General features: G+C 46.5%; 1 protein-coding gene across 3 annotated transcripts in view; it reads right to left on the reverse strand.

The window, feature by feature from the left end:
• The window catches only part of LOC116989285 (transducin-like enhancer protein 1), a 191,049-nt gene that overhangs the window by 130,955 nt on the left and 38,593 nt on the right, over positions 1-21,501 (reverse strand). For all 3 annotated transcript variants that reach the window (XM_033046509.1, XM_033046508.1, XM_033046507.1), the window contains exon 4: positions 12,717-12,761. In XM_033046509.1, coding sequence (XP_032902400.1) covers positions 12,717-12,761 — 45 coding nt within the window. The remainder of the gene's footprint in view (positions 1-12,716; positions 12,762-21,501) is intronic.

Below are 21,501 nucleotides of genomic sequence, written 5' to 3' on the forward strand. Positions count from 1 at the left end.
GTACACACATCCAGGAGATGTTGGCATGCAGTGGGACTGCAGGTCAAACAATGCATCGATGGACTCAAATATACTCTCTTTCCCCATCAATGATCACAATAATAGAGTTGGAATCTGTTGCCAAATGATTTCCGGAGAACTTCAAAATTACAGACCAACAGGGAATAAATCTTCCTCCCACCATTCCCACACTTATAGATGTCTTTTGTTTGATTATAATCAACCGTCAAATTCTGGCAAAAATGCTTGTGGGAATCGTGTGTGTGTGCACAAAACAAAATGGCCTTCAATTCCATTTTGCTACACTGTTAAAATGCATTGCAACTGCAAAACAGCTACCTGAAGGTGGTGGCACTACGGTAGAGCTACTGCCCTACAGCGCCAGAGAGGGTACGATCCTGAACCCGGGTCATAGAAACATAGAAACATAGGTGCAGGAAGAGCCAGCACCGCCAATCGTTCCCAATCAATAACCCATGCCTGCCTTCTCCCCATATCCCTTGATTCCACTAGCCCCTAGAGCTCTATCTAACTCTCTCTTAAATCCATCCAGTAATTTGGCCTCCACTGCTCTCTGTAGCAGGGAATTCCACAAATTCACAACTCTCTGGGTAAAAAAGTTTTTTTCTCACCTCAGTCTTAAATGGCCTCGCCTTTATTCTAAGTGTGATCCCTGGCTCTGGACTCGCCCAACATTGGGAACATTTTTCCTGCATCTAGCTTGTCCAGTCCTTTTATAGAAACATATAACATTATAAGATCCCCCCCCTAATCCTTCTAAACTCCAAGCCTAGTCTTTTCAATCTTTCCTCATATGACAGTCCCTCCATTCCAGGGATCAATCTTGTGAACCTACGCTGCACTGCCTCAATCACAAGGGTCTCTGTCCGTAAGGAGTTTGTGCGTTCTCCCCGCAACCACTTGGGTTTTCTCCGAGATCTTCGGTTTCCTCCCACACTCCAAAGACCTACAGGTTAGTTGGTTAATTTGCTTGGTATAAATGTAAATTGTCCCTCGTATGTGTAGGCCAACAGAGTGCGGGATTGCTGGCCGATGCGGACACAGTAGGCCTGTTTCCGCTCTGTATCTCCAAAGTAAACGAACCTTTCCATTGAATTACACGTCTCCACTGATTAGTTCTACATCTCCCCGTTACAAGCGTGGTCAATCCCTACTTTCATCAAATGGTTGGGAGACCTGCAGAATGGATTTGCCATTTGCTGTGGGTGCTGCCGGCATGTTCCGCTGTGGGGGAATCTCTGCTTGTGGCAACATCTGAATGATTGAGATAAACGTCCTAGTTTAACTACTGGTTGGCCTATGTTTTTGCTCAAAAATATTTTACCGTGCGGCCACATTACCGACTGTTTGGGATACAAATAGTTGTCAGGAATAGGATAGGTTTAGAGGGATATGGGCCAGATGCAAGCAGATGGGAGTAGTGTAGATAGGACATGTTGGGAACATTGGGACCTGTTTCCACACTGTATGACTCTATGACATTATAACTATGAATAGAAACACAAGAGACTGCTAGAACGTTGAGCAAAAAAAAAAAAAAGCAAAAAAAAATGCTGGAGGAGCTCAGTGGGTCAGGCAGATTCTGGGGGAGAGAAAGGACATGACTTTTCGGGTCGGGATCCTGCTTCAGACTGATGGAGTGGAGGGAGGGGGTGTGTGGGGAGAGGCTGCAGGTGAAGAGAGGCAGGTGCAGGGGCAAAACCTCACAAATGATAGGATCTCAGGAACAGAACCTTGTAATAATCTGGAGAGGACTGCGCAGATATTGAACAGATGTTGCCCGCTTTTAGCTCATAAGAGACAGTGCCAACTGAAGAGTGAACTGGACCGGGCAACTCGATTGAAAGACACAGCATTGAAAACAGACCCTTCAGCAAAATGAGTCCACACCAACCACTGATCACCCTTTCACCCTAGTTCTATGTTACCCCACTTTGGCGTCCACCTCCTGCACACCAAGACCAATTAACCTACAAGCCCGCAGCTCTTTGGGACATGGGAGGACAGTGGAGCACGTGATCACAAAGAGAACGTCCACCAAGGACCGAATTGAACCCGAGTCTCCGGCACTGTGAGACAGCAGCTCCACCAACCGCACCACTGTGCCGCACAATCATCGCAGACATGAGAAATATGCAAAACAATATTACCTGCCAAAATATTTCCCCAATTACCTCACTTCCAACTGTGATATGGTTTCAGGAGAGCTGTTAAGTGTGAGCAAACAGAGATAGCATGCCTGGGGACATGGGGAGGAGCAACAAATGACTAACTATTGTACGGATTTCTCCTTTCGAAACACCAAGGACGCAAACAAACTGAACAGTATCCACCGCCTGCCTCTGTTATACAGCATGGAAACAGGCTGATTGGACCAATTTGCCCACTCCGACCAACGTCCCATCTGGTCATACCTGCCTGCGTTTGGCCCGCATCCCTCTAAACCGATCCTATCCATGTACCTATCTAAATGTTTCTTAAACATTGCAATAGCACCTGCCTCAATTACCTCCTCCAACAGCTCGTTCCATACACCCACCATCCTATATGTAGAAAAGTCACCCTTCAGGTTCCTATTAAATCTGTCACCCTTCACCGTAAACCTATGTCCTCTGGTTCTCTATTCTCCCACTCTGGGCACAAGACTCTGGGCATTTGGACAGGTAGATGAATAGGAAAGGTTGAGAGGGGAATGGGTCAAATACAGGCAACCAAGGATGGCATAGATGGACTGTAGGTTTCGACAGTCGATCCACCACTTTTTATTTTTCAAACAAATCCACTCACTCCGTCGTAACCAAGCTGATCTCCCGGTGGCCCAGCACTTCATCTTCCCCTCCCATTCCCAATCTGACCTTTCTGTCCTGGGCCTCCTCCATTGCCCAGGAGTGAGGCCCAGTGCAAATTGGAGGAACAGCACCTCATATTTCGCTTGGGTAGTTTACACCCCAGTGTTATGAATGTTGACTACTCCACTGTCTCCGCCTACATTCTTTCTTTGTCCTACCCCCTCCCCTGACATCAGTCTGAAGAAGGGTATCGACCCGAATCGTCGGCAGTTCCTTCTCTCCATAGATGCGGCCTCACCCGCTGAGTTTCTCCAGCATTTTTTTGTCTACCTTCGATTTCACCAGCATCTGCAGTTCTTTCACTGTGTTTTTGATTTTCTGTTTTTGGATTGAATTCTGTTTTTAATTTGTGTCTCTGTGATGTATTTTTTACCTGTTCTATTCCGATTATATGTTTTTATTCCGATTACTATGTAAGGTGTCCTTGAGATGTCTGAAAGGCGCCCATTAAATAAAATTTATTATTATTATTATTATTTCTTGTACATAGACGAGTATTTTGGTCAGCAGGGATGAATTGGGCCAAAGGGTCCATTTCTGTGCGACTCTATGAAATGATACATCTCAAGTGCAGTGTCAAAGGCTCAGGTGGACACACATCCAGAAGCTCATCACCACTGATATTTCCTTGTCACATCTCAAAGCCTGCGACGAGCCAGAGACTGACTGACACAGTTATTCATCAGGGCTATTGCTATAGCACTAACAGGATGGTAGAAGACAACTAGATGGATCATGGTCTATCAAATGAGTACTTCTCTCATTAACTGAAGTCGCAGGCATTTAACATGCAGTTGGTAATGTGCTAAAGGATTCAACTCCCTTCCTGTCCCCAGTAAAGCTTCAATTATTAACATTGTGCAGTTAAGCGCTCATACCAGCTTCATGGTTCATTTGAGGTTCTGATGGCCCCTTAAAAATTATAATTTAAGGGACTTTAAAGGCGGCATTAAATTATCGCTGCAGCTTAAATGATACAATAGGGAGTATTAAAGTACCGCAAGTGTTCATAACAATCACCATTAAAAAGAAGTTTACAAACACGCCGTCCTAAAACAATGAATAATTAAGTTGTCATATAGAATAGCTGCTGCTCACTCACGAGGGAAACTTTCAACAGAATCATAGAAACTGCACCACGGGAGGCCATAACACAGCCCAGCAAGTCAGCATCAGCCAGCTAGTCTCACACCTCTGCCATTTCCCTGCAGAGCTCCAATATCTTTCCTCCCGATCGCTTGCCCAATTCTGCGATCCATATGCAGTTCGACTCAAAATACTCACCATATAAGCAACTTCCATCATGCCGCGGAGTTTATTGCCTATTCTATTAAAAGAGGGCGGCACGTTGGCGCAACGGTAGCGTTGCTGCCTCACAGTGCTTGCAGCGCCGGAGACTCGGGTTCGATCCCGACTACGGGTGCTTGTCTGTACAGTTTGTACGTTCTCCCCGTGGGTTTTCTCCGAGGATCTTCGGTTTCCTCCCACACTCCAAAGAGGCACATGTGTGTAGGTTAATTGGCTTGGGTGTATATGTAAATTGTCCCTAGTGTGTGTAGGATAGTGTTAATGTGCGGGGTGATCGCAGGTCAGCGCAGGCTCTGTGGTCTGAAGGGCCTGTTTCTGCGCCGTATCTTTAAACCTAACTAAAATATGCGCTACCCATTTTACATCAACCAAATAAACTAAACTGCACTAATGTTCATCATGTTATTCACTTTATCGTGTATCTGTCCAGTGAATGCTTCGATTGCAATCATGCAGTGTCTTTCCGCTGACTGGTGAGCACCCAGCTAAAGCTTTTCATTGTCCCTGGTACATATGATGATAAATTAAACCAACTAACCAAACCCTTCACAACTTTAAGCATATCTGATCTTCTCAAAGGTCGCCTCCGCACTCACACGAACAACCTCAGACCCCTAAATCTCTCCACTCCACAGAAACCTCTATCTAACTTCTTCCCAACAACCATAAAGGGCCTGTCCCACTTTCACAACCTAATTCACAACCTTTTTTACTCATGGACATTTTTCATCATGTTGAAAAGAACGCCCCGACCTACTTGATGCCACGACTACCTACGACTAGCATCACGGCCTGCTACGACCTATGTACGACCTCGTGACGACCATGCTGCGAGTATGAGTCGAGGGCAAACTCGGCAGAGGTCGTGAAAGCGCGACAGGCCCTTAATACTCTTGAACATTATGAATGGCAACTCTTCTTCTTCTTTTCGTGTCTTTGAAGCTGGTTGGTTATATGACAGTTTCCCATTCCTTTACACAGTCCTTTGCGTTTTTATTGAACACTGCAAGATCCTTTGGGCTGCACTGGTTGGGTAGTAGGGGGCGGACAAGGCAGTGCTGCATTGTATGGTCCTCTTCTCCACATTCACAGGTGGTTTGGCCAGTTTCATAGCCCCATCTGGCCATGGCAGCTTTTGATCGCCCTGTTCCTGTTCTCAGGCGGTTGAGCGTCTTCCACTGGACCCATGGTGCTTCTGAGCCCGGAGGGAGGGCTTCAGAAGGAGGGATACCCATGTCAGTAGGAGGGGGGTCGTCCTCAAGCCTTTTTGTCCATAGTTGGAGTCTGGTTTCTTCCCGTGATGCTATTAGGGGCTGGACATGGCTGAGAAAGCTTCTCCTGGACTTCAGCCGTTGGGGCAGGGGTACACGTCCGTAGAGGAGGTGGCGTTCATCACTGGTGGCCTTGGTCATCTCTACTCGGCTGGCAACTTCCCGTCTCACATCAGCAGGGGCAATGCCAGCGAGGAGGTGCAGGTTGTTTATGTTGGTGGGCTTCAAGCAGCCAGTGATTGAGCGGCAGGTGTTATTCAACGCTGGGTCTAGTTTCTTGGCATGGGATGATCTCTCCCAAACAGGACACGCATACTCCGCAGAGGAGTAGCACAGGGCCAGAGCAGTAGATCTTAATGTGTGTGCTGTGGCTCCCCATTTGGCAACTAAACTACAAATGTGAACTTATTTGGTTGCACAAGGGACTTTGGGCTTTTTTCTCTTTTTTTTTGCACTAATATTGGGTTGTTTCTTCAATTTATTGAAAAGAGATAGTCAGTATAGAAATCAAGAATCAGAGGACATGGGTTTAAGGTGAAGGGGGAGGGGGAGGGGAACTTGAGGGGGTTTTTTTGCACATAAGTTGGTGGGTGGATGGAACAAGCTGCCAGACGAGGTTGAGGCAGGTAATAGCACAACAGTTAAGAAACATTTTCACATAAATATGGATAGGATAGGTTTAGAGCGATATGGGCCAAATGCAGGTAGGTGGGATGAGTGTGGACGGGGCATGCTGGTCGACGTGGACAAGTTGGGCCAAAGGGCCTGTTTCCACGCTGTATGACTCCAAATTTTAAAATAGCTATCTATGAGTATTGTGTTTACATATACCGATAAAACATTGTTCCGTTTTTTTTGGTATACAGGACAATTAACTCCACTCGATTCTTGTCATAAATGGATCCAACAGAAATACAACACAACAACCAATACACATATGTACAGTTAATAGTAAAATAATAGATACATTTTAAAAAAAGTTTAAAAGAATTTAGCGGTATTCCTCGAAGTTACTTCTTGCTTCCCAGTGTTCACTATTGGAGTTAAGCTCTTTTACTGCACATGGGTAGAAACTATTTTTTAGTCTACCGGTGCGAGCCTGCAGAGACCTGAGTCGCCTCCCCGAGGGTAGCAGAGTAAAAAGGTGGTTGGCAAGTCAATCATTGTGTTTTTAATCTATCAACAGATTACAAATTCTGCTTTCACCTCTCGTCCTCGTCCTGTTCCCCCACCACAACACAAGTCTTGAACCTCCACAGTCCCATTACAATGAGTTATTTCCTTCTTACTGGTTAAGTCACTAGACGGAGTAGACACAGCACTACAAACTCCCCCCACCACCAATGATTGGATAGTACGTTTAATGAACATAGGAAGAAGTCCAGCACAGGAACAGGCCCTTCAGCCCACAAAGTCCAAGCTAACCATGATGCAAAGACAAACTAATCTCATCTGCCTGTACATGATCCATCTCTGCATGCTCATCCAAACGCCTCTTGAATGCCACCATTGCCTCTGCCTATAGCCCACCACCCCAGGTAGCGTGTACCAGACACCTACCACCCTTTGTGTAAAAACAAAACTTGCCCCCTCAACTCAGTCTATCTTAGCAAAAATAGTAGAAGAAAAAATAATGACATGGGCACTCTTCAGAGTGGTTCAATGTAAGGACGTTAACACCCATAACTGCCACTCTGTTTGGAATAATGTTTACAGATACAGCATGCAAACAGGCCATTTGGCCCACCGATTTCACACGGATTACACTAGTTCTACGTTAAACCACCCTACACACTAGGGGGCAATTTGCAGAAGCCAATTAACCGTTAAACATGCACGTCTTTGGAATGTGGGATGAAACCGAGCACCCGGAGAAAACCTAAGCAGTCACAGAGAGAACGTGCAAACTCTGCACAGACAGCACCCATAGTCAGTATCGAACCCGGGTCTCTTGGGCTGTGAGGCAGCAACTCTATTGCTGCCCCACTGTGCCACACTTCAACGTCTCTGGGGAAGGGGAGCGAATACTCGAACCTTAAATCGGGAGGGAATAATGCCGCTCTCTCCAAAAACCAGGAAGAAACCGAAACATCCATGAATTTGCTGATATATATGCAGCTTCAAACACTTGGAACCATGCAGGCGAGGTGAAACATTTCCCCTGCAATGCAAGCAATATCCACAGCTGCCATTTATACACAATCTGCATTAAAAGGGTTTTCTGCTGACATCAGCCATTCCCCCTCCACCCACAATATGTTGGTAAATTTGATCCACATTCACGAAGCCTTACATCAAACACTCGGGCAACGGCGTATGAAAATCCCAGCCGCACTCAACGGTTCTTTTATCTCGTAAAAAACGACAGAAAATTTGATTAACAAGCTTCATGAATCATCGCAATGGATCCCGGGGCACCAAAGATGTTTAAATCATCACCACTCATCTCTGCATGTTCAACTATAAGTAAGAATTATACGGATAAACAATGAACTGCAGACAAAAAAAAAAAAGACAACGTGCTGGAGTAACTCAGCAACTCAGGCAACATGTATGCAGGAAAGAACCGCAGGTGCCGGTTTACAAAGAAAAAGACACAAAGTGCTGGAGTAACTCACCAGGTCAGGCAACCTGTATGAAGGAAAGAACGGCAGATGCTGGTTTATACCAAAGATAGATTGGTTGAGACCCTCCTATAGTCTGAGAGTCTGACTCTCAGACTCTCCGTGTGAAGGGTCTTGCCCAAAACATCACCTACTCTTTTTCTCCAGAGATGCTGCCTGACCTGCCGGGTTACTCCAGCATTTTGGGTCAGCCAGCATCATGCCTGGAGAACATAAATAGATGATGTCTGAGGTCGAGATCCTTCTTTGGACTGATTGCAGAGTGGAGGCGGGGGAGTAGAAAGGCAGATGGTTGGACAAGGAACTACATACAGTAGTGTGCACCCCAATCCACACTGAGAAAGGGTACCGTACTGATAGAGGTGATGGTGTGGGGAGATAAAGGGCCCAGTTCCCCCAACCCAATTTGCACCATATATTCCAAGCCAACTTTTGAACAGGGACTAAAGACGTGCCTGCATCATCATTTGAGCCCAATGTGAAAGTAAGTGGTCTCATTAGGCAGACGAAAATGCTGGAGGAACTCAGCGGGTGAGGCAGCATCTACGGAGAGAAGGAATAGGCGACGTTTCGGATCAAGATCCTTCTTCAGACTGATGGAAGGAATAGGTGGCGTTTTGGGTCGCGACCCTTCTTCAGACTGATCTCATTAATCATCTGAGTCCACAGTGTTCAAAGGGAACATTTAGAACATAGAATAGTCCAGGTAGACACAAAATGCTGGAGTAACTCAGCGGGACAAGCAGCATCTCTGGAGAGAAGGTATGGATGACGTTTCGGATCGAGACCCCTCTTCAGACTTCAGACAGTACAGAATTGGATCAGGCCCTTCAGCGCACAATGTTTCTGCTGAACATGCCAATCTAAACTGATCTCATTGCCTGTACATGACACATATCCCCACTCCCTGTATTTCCATGCGCTTATCCAAAGGCTTCTTAAATACCATTATCATATCTGCCTTCACCACCACCCTTGGCAATGCGTTCCACACCCTCACCACTGTGTAAGAAAAAAGGTGCCCCTGCACATCTCCATGAAACTTCCACTTAATAGCGATGCCCTCTCGAGAAGAACAAATCCACCTTGGGGGGGAAAAAGGTTCTGACCGTCTACAATATCTATGCCTCACATTTTTATATGCAATTTAGACATCGACCAAGACACTGCAGCAAAGTCGTGCCTTGAATTTAAAATGCTTGGAGACAGTCGAGGGCAAGACAAAGCATTACAAATACCAGTATTTTTTCCTTTAAAAAAAAAATGTACAGCTTTGAATACAAGTGCTCATAAACAGCACAGAGTCAAAAGGAAACCATTCCTACGTTCTGGTTATCATTTGCGCAGATGATTAAACATTAACAGGACACCGGATCACGAATCAATTCCAAAATGGAAATGCTCTTTTGTGACATTTCCAAAAGTTAAACATCATTATTTTGTTTTTTTCCAATGTGACGTGCATGTTTATTAATCACGCGTCCCAGAAATCTTTTGCATGCAAGAAAACGCACTGCATAATGTTATTGCTGATATTTACAAATAAAGAACATGGTGGCGGTCGAGCTGCTGCTGTACAACACCAGGGATCCGGGATCGATCCCCACTATGGGTGCTGTCTGTACGGAGTTTGTACGTTCTCCCGCGCGTTTTCTCCGAGATCTTTGGATTCCTCGCACACTCCAAATACGTACAGGTTTGTAGGTTAATTGGCTTTGGTATAAATGTAAATTGCCTCAGGTGTGCGTGTAGGACAGGGTTAGTGTGCGGAGATCAGTGGTCAGTGCGGACTCCGTAAGCCGAAGGGCCTTTTCCACGTTGTATCTCTAAACTAAACAACCTTCAAGCAGGTTTGCGGGTTCGTGCTGCGTATGCAAACCAACCCCCTGCATTCCCTCTCTCTCTCTCTCTCTCCACCCCTCGCTCACCCCAGTTATCCTGCCAGTTCCAATACTCGCCCTGCATTATAACCTTTCATTATCACCTCTACCACAACTGACAATGGACCATTGTGGTCTCCACCTTTGCTTGGTCATCGATGCCGGCTCTGATTTGTTCTGAACCGTTTCCAGTTTCTAGAGCCTAGTTTCCTTCCCCCCTTGACACTCAGTCTGAAGAAGGATTTCGACCCGAAACGTCGCCTATTCCTTTTCTCCAGAGATGCTGCCTGACCCACTGAGTTACTCCAACATTGTGTCTATCATCATACGACTGCCTCATGTAATAAAAAATAATTTCTTGTCTGGAAATGTTTGGATGCAGAGGTTGTGGAAGCCACTTTGAAAAGCAAATTATCTCTCAGTCGCTGGCAGTTTATGGCTGGTTCCTCAATTTCAATATTATCAGGCTTCACAATTCCCAAATATTATGAGATTACATCATTGCGATAAGGCAGTAACCTTGCTGAGTGTTAATGTTTGCTGCATTATGAATATTTTTGAAATTATGGTTTAAGGATTAAAATTTGAGAAATTTGATATCTGCATTTCAGAATATAGCATGGAAACAGGCCATTCGGCCCACCTTATCCAAGCCAAACTGGCATGTTGTGCTAATCCCATTTGCCTTATTTGGCCCATCTATGCCTTGTATGGCCCATAGCCCTCTCAAACCCATCTTATCCATGTTGTAAGTGTTAGCCAGCTTGTCACTTTATAGATGGAGACAAGGAGTTTGCAACATTTGTAGCGCCTTTCATAAATTGGGCATTTGGTTAAGTTCCAGTTTGCATTCAAATCCTTCACATTTGCATGTCGCAATTACTACTCTTGCTCAACGTATTTAAATGCAGCACTTTCGAAGGAATGCACATTCAAAGTGACTTCCAAACTGGACATTTCTGTCTGAATGAGTTTAACAGAAGGCCACCAAATACAATGATTACTTGCGACCTGGGACAATTTGCAGATTAGTTCATCCAAACCGTTGCATGGTCCTTCCAGCCGGTCACACAGGATATCGATCCTTGCCATCTTGACATCTACAACTCATTTAGGTATAGCTCACATTATTGTCACATGTACCAAGGTACAGTGAAAAGCTTCATAGTGCATGTTGTCCAAAAAGATCAGAGACTATAAATAAACACAAAGTCAAGTATAATAGGGAAAGAGAAAGAGTGTAGAATATACTGTAGTTCTCACCATTGTAGCACATCAGTTCCATAAACAAAGCTGATGTCGACAATGGGGAAGAGGTGAATTGGGCAGTACACTGGCTTATGGAAGGATCTTTCAGAAGCCTGATAACAGAGGGGAAGAAAGTATTCCAAAGTCTGGTGATGCCTTTGTTCAAGCTCCTGTTCTTTCTGCTGGACAGGAGCAGAGAGAAGGAATTACCAGAATGGGACATCCTTGATTACATTGGTTGCTTTCCTGATGCGTAGATGGAGCGTATGGTGAGGGTCGACACAAAATGATGGAGAAACTCTGCGGGTCTGGGCAGCACCTCTGGAGAAAAGGAACATCGGGCCAAGACACTTCTATGGTGGGGAACCTGGTCTGTGTGGTGGACTGGGCTACATCTACAGCTCTCTGCAATTTCAAGGGGTATTGGATAGGGCTGTTCCCAAACCAAGCTGGGCTGGAACCTGACAGTAAGCTTTCTGTGGTGCATCTGTAGGTGATTGTAAGAGTCACTGCAGAATGCGCTGGCCACACGGACAGTGTTGAATCACCACTTCAAACTTTAACAAAAACTGAATGCAAAACCATAGGTGTCCTGATACAAGGTCTCGACCCAAAATGTCTACCTCCCACCTTGCCTCCACAGGTGCTATGTGGCCTGCTGACTTCCAGCAACAGTTTGCTTTTAGTGAGATAACTAAAAGCATATACAACTGCTCAAGCCACATGATTGTGGCATAGATAAAAATGACTGCAAGGCATACAAAACAAATACTCTTCCGCTGAGTTACGTAAGCATTTTGTGTCTATCTTCGGTGTAAACCAGCATCTGCAGTTTCTTCTTACACAAATACTCTTTCATCATCTTCAAGGGCGGCGCAGCAAATAGAGCCGCTGACTCACAGCGCCAGAGACCCAGGTTCGATCCTGACCTCGGGTGCTGTCTGTGTGGAATTTGCACATTCCCCCTTTGACAACGAGGGTCCCTTCCAGCTTCCTGCCACATCCCAAAGACGTGCGGGTCGGTAAATTAACTGGCCTCTGTAAATCGCTCCTAGTGTGTCGGGAATGGATGAGAAAATGGGATAACGTAGAACTAGTGTGAACGGGTGATGGATGGTCGTCGTGGACTCGGTGGGACGAAGGGCCTGTTTCCATGCCACATCTCCAAACATTAAAAAGTCAAAAAAGGTCTGCAGACAAATCTCTCTCTCTTTCTCCCCCCCCCCCCCCCCCCCACTCTTCATAACCCCATGCAGTCCCATCTGCTCCACAATTACCAGAAACACAGTTTCCTATCATTACAAAAACACTGTTCTTCCAAAATGAATGTGAAACAGCCATCTGCCAATGACGGGGCCTTGCGGGCCAAGCTTTGGGGGAAGGAATTTCAAAACCAAATAGTGATTTACATTCATACGACCCGCGTAGTTCTGGTTCCACGCATGAACTGCAGATGACAGGCAATTATTCCATTCATTAACCTCATCAAAGGCTTTCATTTCCTCTTGTACTTACTTGTTTATGCATCTCAAGATTGAGGCCATATGACATCTCATAGTACTGAAATAAAGCAAAACCACACGTTAGCTAAGTAACAAACATTCAAAATAAAAGCCACAAAAAAAAGAAACTGGTTTCAATGCGACACAAGGAGCTAATCTACAAATCTTAAATGGAAAGATTAAATTAAACTGCCGGTAACCCTCATTTTATTCAGGAAACATCCTATGGGATTGGGAATATATATATTTTTTCTTTTACATATTTGTATGCATTATTCTAAAATAACTTGAATACACACGGGGAGATAAATGTGGATCAGGGTTAGCGGTTTAACAGGAAGAATGTGTTTTAGACTCTTATCTGCTCCAGGGTGCTTCCAGTAGAGTCTGACAGGCTAAACAGTGCACTGCAGATTTAGGTCAAGCTAGGTCTATCTTATACCACAATATTCAGGTCAGGGGCAGGATATGTCCGGGTCTGTTTGATTCTGTTAATAGGTAGCAGCCCAGTCCTTCAGACAGGAAGCAGACAACAGGCTCAACTCTGAAGAAGGGTCCCGACCCGAAAGTCATCTGTCCATTTCCTCTACAGATGCTGCCTGACCTGCTGGGTTCCTCCAGAAATTTGCTCGGGGGGGGGGGGGGGGGGGGGGGGGGGGGGGGTAGAGAAGGATGCTGAACACTTCATTTAACATAGTCTCAATTGCAGAGCAGGATTTTTTTTTTTTAATTTGATGAATAAAAGCTTCCTTGGAAATAAAAATAGACATACAAAACACAAATTGTGCAAAAACACTTCATAAATTCTCAGTCCCTATGCAATCAATAGAGACTTATACTCAGTAGAGTTTGCACCTAGTTTAGAGATACAGCATGGAAACAGGCCCTTCGGCCCACCTAGTCTGTGCCGACCAGCGATCACCCCATACAAGTTTTATCCTACACACCAAGGACAATTTACAGAAGTCAATTAACCTACAAAGCTGCACGCCTTTGGAACGTGGGAGGAAACCGGAGCACCTGGAGAAAACCCACATGGTCACAGGGTCTCGAGCGATGGTTCTTAATGCCCGCAGCTCACATTTCCTGGACTAAACTGGCTCATCGATCTACACCTTCATCCAGATTCGTCCTCCCTCACTCTCCTGGATCAGTCCCTTCACCCCGTGTGAGATGCCTCCAATGCCCTCAGCTAGAATTCCACCGTATCAGCTGGCTCATCTCTCCCCACGTGCATCGCACAACAGAAAGGTGCAAGAGTCCTCTGCTTCTTCCTAGAACAGAGTCCCAACCAGTCGCCTTCACCGATGCACTCATTTGCCTCATTGAGCAACTTCCCTTCAACTCCTCTCACTTTTAGATCAAAAGGTGTAACATGGAAAACAATGGGGTTATGATGGGAAGATAGATCAGCCATGATTGAATGGTGTAGACTTGATGTGTCGAATGACCTAATTCTGCTCGTATAACTTATACAAGGTGTAGCATGGAAAATAAAATGGCCCCAAGCAATGTGTTTTTTCTTGGGGAGGGAGAGATAATACAAAGAATCAGTGTTTTTTGGTGACAATACCTGCCAGTACTCCAGACCGGCATTTCTAACACGACACATATTTATTAAGCAAAACAGGACGTGCTGCAGGAACTCAGTGGATCAGGCAACATCTGTAGAGGGAATGGACAGGCAAAGTTGAGTTGGGATCCTTCTTTCGACTTGCAGAATTTCTCCAGCACTTCTTGGGTAAGAAAGAAATGCAGATGGTGGTTTAAACCGAAGATAGGCACAAAATGCTGGAGTAACTCAGCGGGACAGGCAGCATTTCTGGAGAGAAGGAATGTGTGACGTTTCAGGTTGAGAATCTTCTTCAGACTGATGTCAGGGGAGTAGGCAGTACAGAGAAAATGTAGTCGGAGACATTAAGACTGGTGGGAGAACTGGGAAGGGGGAGGGGATGAAGAGAGAGGGAAAGCAAGGGTTACTTGAAATTAGAGAAGTCAATGTTCATACCACTGGGGTGTAAGCTGCCCAAGTGAAATATGAGATGCTGTTCCTCCAATTTGCACTGGGCCTCACTCTGACAATGGAGGAGGCCCAGGACAGAAAGGTCAGTGTGGGAATGGGAGGGGGAGTTAAAGTGTTGAGCAACCGAGAGATCAGGTAGGTTTAGGCAGACTGAGCGGAGGTGTTCAGCGAAAAGATCGCCGAGCCTGCACTTGGTCTCGCCGATATATAGGAGTCCACACCTGGAACAGTGGATGGATGAGGTTGGAGGAGCCTCTGAAGTGAACCTCTGCCTCGCCTGAAAAGACTGTCGGGGTCCTTGGACGGAGTCGCGGGGGGAGGTGTAGGGACAGATGTTGCATCTCCTGCGGTTGCAGGGGAAAGTACCTGGGGGGGGGTGGTTTTGGTTGGGAGGGACAAGTTGACCAGGGAGTTGCAGAGAGAACGGTCTCTGTGGAAAGCAGAAAGGGGTGGAGATGGGAAGATGTGGCCAGTATTGGGATCCCGTTGGAGGTGGCGAAAATATCAGAGGATTATGTGCTGTTTCTGGAGAGAAGGAATGGGTGATGTCTCGGTCTGGAGAGAAGGAGACAAATTATCTAGAAGATATTTGGACAGGTACATGGATAGGAACTGTTTAGAGGCAGCTGCGGCTGGTGTGGATGGAGCATCATGGTTAGCATTGGCAGGTTAGGCCGGAGGGCCTGTTTCCATGCTGTGTCACTCTATGACTTTAGATCTGTGTCCTCAACAGCTCACAATGCCTCTGGAGCGCAAGCCGCAATAATGAATGCCTGGGAGTGGGCTGTGAACACGTGGCCTCCTGCGGAGGGAACATGGCCAACTGAACCAGGCAGTCGACAAGATTGCAACAAATCACTTCCAGAAATAAACCAAATTTGAGCCAATAGCCACAGGTGATCAAGGAACTGCTGATGCTGGAATCTTGAAAGAAAAACAAAGCGCTGCAAGAACTCAGCGGGTCAGGTGGCATCTGTGGAGGGAATGGGCAGATGATGTTTCGGGTCGAGACCCCTCTTCAGACTGACTGTCGTGGGGGGAGAGAGGAGAAATCCAGAAATGAGGAGGGGGGGGGGGGGGGGGGGCCTGATAAAGCCTGGCAGTAGGTGGATTATAGGTGAATGGGAGCGGGGTTGATTGGAAAATGGGTGGAGCAAGTGACAAAGGCTGGAGGCGAAAAGGTGTTTTGGTCTTGACCCAATACGTCACCCATTCCTTCTATCCAGAGATGCTGCCTGTCCCGCTGAGTTACTCCAGCATTTTGTGTCTATCTTCGATCACTTATTTACCACACCCCCTTCCCCACCTCCTGTCCCCATCGAGCTACACCCCCCCCCCCCCCCCCCCTTACATTTCAATCTGCTTCTTTTGTCTCCTTTTCACTCCCAGCCTTCGTCACTTACTCCACCCATTTTCCAATCAGCCCCTCTCCCATTCACCGATGGCTAGGCTTTATTCTGACCCTGCCTCTTTTCTGGATTGCTCCCCCATGACAGTTAGTCTGACTCGATTATAATCTTTGTACAAGCTCCATCTTCCTCCAAAATGCAATTGTTCAAACTACAGCGTTCATTTCCCTATTGGACCAGACCTCCAGTTCATTAGCAAACTGCAAGTCGAGGCAGTTCCCAGATTGCAAAACAATTCTGCTTCCAAGAACTGACTTGGCCAATGTCGCCTAAAGTCTGAAACATTTGTTTGTTATAGTCTCCCACATCGTAGAACAGTACAGCACAGGAACAGGCCCTTTGGCCCACAATGTCTGTGCCAAACATGATGTCAGGACCAACTCTTATCTGGCTACACATAATCACTATCCAGGTTCCATATCCATACCACAGAAGGCTGCAGAGGCCAAGTCAGTGGATATTAAGGCAGAGATAGATTCTTGATTAGTACAAGTGTCAGAGGTTATGGTGAGAAGGCAGGAGAATGGGGTTAGGAGGGAGAGATAGATGAGCCAGGGTTGAATGGTGGAGTAGACTTAATGGGACAAATGGCCTAATTCTACTCCAATTCCTTATGAACATAGAGCATTGTTCCGCTTACACCTGTCACAATTCTTTGACTACATTGAATAATCTCCTGAACATCACCCTAAATTAAACTAAGGGAATACATACGCGAGTCGTGAAATATTTCATTATAGCTGGGGTGAAAAAAAGTGTTGGAGAATTTGTGTACAGGCAGATCCTTGCAAGTCAGGTCATTCATAGCCTACGGTGCCCGTTTAGGAAAATTAATAATTGCTTCTACCAATGCTGTCATGGACAGATGCGTCTGTCACCCGCAAGGAGAGGAGGACGAGGTCAATGCATTATTCCTCTTGTTGGTTCACTCACCATCTGCAGCAGATATGTCCTTTACCACTCTACCCAGCAGTGATACCAAGCACTCTGGCAGCGGACATAGGGTGGCACAGTGGCACAGCTGGTAGCGTTGCGGTCTCACAGCGCAAGAGACCCAGGTACCACCCGGACTTTAGGTGCTGTCTGCGTGGAGATTGCACGTTCTCCCTGTGTCTCCAGGTGCTTCGGTTCCCTCCCACACTCCAAAGACGTGCAGGTTTATAGGTTAATCTACCTCTATAATCAACGTAGAGCGGCACAGTAGCGCAGCGGTAGAGCCGGAGCGCCGGAGACCAGGGTTCGATCCCGACCGCACAGAGTTTGTACGTTCTCTCCGTGATATTGCGTGCGTTTTCTCCGAGATCTTCGGTTCCCTCCCACACTCCAAAGACATACAGATATGTAGGTTAATTGGCATGGTGTATGTGTAAATTGTCCCTGGTGTAGGATAGTGTTAATGTGTGGGGATCACTGGTCGGTGCAGACTCGGTGGGCCGAAGGGCCTATTTCTGCGCTGCATCTCTAAACCAAGCTCTGCCCCTAAATTGCCCCTGTGGTGTAGGGAGTGAACGAGAAAGTGGGAGACAGGGGGTGGTGAGCAGAGTACATCGGGTTGTGGGAATACACACATCTTGGATCGGGGGTGATCCAGGACTTCCAATACGTGGACTGAACATTGGACTGTTTGTGTTTTCTGTTTTTTCCCCCCAATTTAAAATGGTGGCAAAATTGTTGTGACTGTGCATTAGTGGTCGTGCAAAAGAATTTCACTATGCTGTGCATAGGTGACAACAAAGAACCATTGAGCTGTCTTTTTGGTTTAGTTTAGAGATACAGTGTGGAAACTGCCCCTTCAGTCCACTGAGTCCGCACCGAACAACAATCACCCATATACTGGTTCTATCCAACACACTAGGTACAATTCACAGAAGCCAATTAACCTGCACGTGTTTGGAATGTGGGTGGAAGCGGGAGTAAACCCACGCGGTCACAGGGAAAAGTACAAACTCCGTACAGACAGCACCCAAAGTCAGGATCAGGCCCGGGTCTCTGGCGCTGTAATGAAGCAAGTCCACCGCTGCGCCACTGTGCCGCCCACTTTGGAATCAATGTCCTATGATACAATTTAGTAGCTCGATTAGCGAGTTCAGTGGAGAGTCTTTAATATTGTGGATATGAAGTCACATACAAGCCAAATTGGCACAGTTGCTTTATTTTAGAACATTGAGTTTATTTATGGTCACGTACTGAGGTCCCAGTGAAAAGCTTTTTTTGCTTGCTAGCCAGTCAACAGAGAGACAAAATTACAATCGAGCCACCCAGTGTACAGATACATGATAAAGGGAATAATGTTTATCGCAAGGTAAAGTCCAATAAAGATAGCCCGAGGGTGTCCATTGAGGTAGATAGTAGTTCAGGACTGCTCTCTAGTTGATGGTAGGATGGTTCCGTTGCCTGGTAACAAATAGGAAGAAACTGTCCCTGAATCTGGAAGTGTGCCTCTTCACACTTCTATAGCTTCTCCCCCAATGGGAGAGGAGAGAAGATAACAAACTAAAATGGGATTTTCGGATAATCCTGTCGTCTCATGGCCAACATAACTCATGCAGCCATTTTCATCCCAGATCAGCTAATGAATGAATGAATTAATTAAGACCCGCGGCTGCTGTGACAAGGTTTGAAATCTCCGCAGCATAGCATTAGTTTAGTTTAGAGATACAGCGGGGAAACAGGCCCTTCAGCCCACGCCGACCACCAGCTCACACTAGTCCCATGTTCTCTCACTTTCTCATTCCACTCACTACACGAGGGGCAATTGACAGGGGCCCAATTACCACACGTCCACGGCAGGTGGGAGGAAAGCCACGCGGTCGCCGGGAGAACGTGCAAACTCCACAGAGACAGCAGCCGAGGTTGAGACCAAAGCCGGGTTTTAGGCTTTGCGGGGCAGCATCTCTGCCAGCTGCGTCACCCAAGCACCTGGAGTGCTGGCAGTGCGTAACACCGTCCCATTATCAGCTTCTTTCCACAGATGAAGATTGTGATAAAGAGAGGGATAAAGCCACAGAGGAATTTGAACAATTTCCCTTTTAATCCCTAAAGTACAGCAGTTATCCTACAGGGGATGCAATCATCATCTACGGGGAGCGTCTAAGGAGTGCAATTACGTGTTACAGCAGCCTCCAAAATCTCTAAATTGGTCACCAGAGAAAATTAAACCCGCGCTATAAATCTGCTCCAGCACTAACTACTGCAAATGTATTTTATTTGGCACTGTCGAACAACTTACAAATCAGGTTTTAATAAAAGTACAACACGCTGTTCTTTGAAGCGTGGCTGCACACCTCCATTTACAAGTCTGGCAGTTTGCCAAGCTTCAACATCCCACAAACACTTGCCTTTTAAAGCCATCGAGCTCTGGACTGGCGATTCCCCCCCCCCCCCTTAACAAATACTTAGCTCGCTTTTATTTGCTCATTCATCATTACTGGGTGGGAAATTACTTATCCCAGCAAATTGTTTTTCTCTGGAATCCAATGGAGCGCAGAATCTGCCAAAGGCTCTCCAGCAGAGGTTGACACTGCTGCCTCTCTCAGTCCTACCTGACTTCATCCAAAACAAACAGCAGCGTGCTCAGCGAGCTCCCTTTCAAACTTCCAAAAATAGCTGACACTTGGCCATATTTGACATTTTTTCCAAATAAGGTAAAGAAAAAGTGCTTTGAACTCGAGGGTGCAAACGAGAACTTGGGAATGGCCTCAAAGTGAGGTAGAAGGCACAAAGTTACGCTAACACTTGCTGCATTGTAAGATGGCCACATTTTGTTTCCATTCCAGACATCTACCCTAGACAATGCTGGCTCCCTGCAGTGTCGAGAAGCTCCATGCAAAAGGAAAAACTTGAGCCAAGTGTCTAGATATGAGGTCCAACTGTTCTCTCAGCCTTCAGTGTCCGCCGATAGTGAGGCATGGAAAGATGCTAATCACAACCCCTCACGACAGCTGCAGTAGAGCTACTGCCTTAGTGCCAGAGACCCGGGTTCGATCCTGACGACGGGTGCTTGTCTGTATGGAGTTTATACATTCTCCACGTGAACTGCGTGGGTTTTCTCTGAGATCTTCCGTTTCCTCCCACACTCCAAAGACGTACAGGTTTGTAGGTTAATTGGGTTGGTATGAATGTAAAATTGTCCCTGGTATGTGCAGGGTAGCGTGGGGTGAGAGATTGCAACCTTCACGTGGTCCGCCCTGTTTCGACTAATGCAATCTACCTGACGAGCACAATCAAATAGAACAAGTTGTCCTACAACTTTAGCCATACGCAAGAAGAAGCAGAAGCAGGGTAGTGTTAATGCGAGGGGATGGCTGGTCGGCATGGCCTCGCTGGGCCGAAGGGCCTCGCTGGGCCGAAGGGCCTCGCTGGGCCGAAGGGCCTCGCTGGGCCGAAGGGCCTCGCTGGGCCGAAGGGCCTGTTTCCATGCTGTATCTCTAAACTAAAAAACTAAACACTCATTTTCCACTGAAGTGTGTTTGGAGAAGGCATGGGGCGACATTACAGCGGCAGAGACGCGGGTTCGATCCTAGCTATGGGTGCGGTCTGTACGGAGTTTGGACGTTCTCCCTATCTCTAAATTAAACTAAAGTAAACCAAGCATGCATCAACAGTACCCGTGGCACATACCGCAAGAGCAAGATAACATGGACAACATCCCGAAAACAACATCGCAGTCAAGTTCACTGGCAACTACACATCTTCCCTTCATGGGGATGCAATTTTATTTTTTATTGGTACAAAATTCTGGGAATTATCCAAGAAGATTCCCAGCAGAAAAGGGCAGAACAGATGTCCCATGTAAACACAGGAACTCAACTCAAATATCGCTCCGTGGCTTTGACATTCCTCAGAAACACTCATGTAGTATCAGTTCTTGGAACCCCAACCGAAGGTCACAGAGTGAACAACCTCAGCCTGTGCCCCTCCGAGCTGTGGACAGTCTCAAAGCCCTCCAATCCATACATTTGCAAGAAGATAAACAATTTTTAGTTTAGTTTAGAGACACAGCGCATAAACAGGTCCTTCGGCTCACCGAGCCCGCGCCGGCCAGCGATCCCCGGACACTAACACTACCCTGCACACATTAGCGACAATTTACATTTATACCAACCCAATTAAACTACAAGCCTGCACCTCTTTGCAGTGTGGGAGGAAGCCGGAGCACCCGGAGAAAACCCACGCAGGACACAGGGAGAACGTACAAACTCCGTACAGACAGCACCCGTAATCAGGATCGAACCCGGGTCTCCGGCGCTGTAAAGCAGTAACTCTACTGCCGCGCCAGCCAACTCTTTGGAGATCACCTTAGTGCCCAACTATCCACCTTCACTGGAAAATACAAACCAATTGTAAAGAAAGTGCGGCTCATAAGG

The sequence above is a fragment of the Amblyraja radiata genome, chromosome 29 (assembly GCF_010909765.2).
Source record: "Amblyraja radiata isolate CabotCenter1 chromosome 29, sAmbRad1.1.pri, whole genome shotgun sequence".
NCBI classification, from domain to species: domain Eukaryota; kingdom Metazoa; phylum Chordata; class Chondrichthyes; order Rajiformes; family Rajidae; genus Amblyraja; species Amblyraja radiata.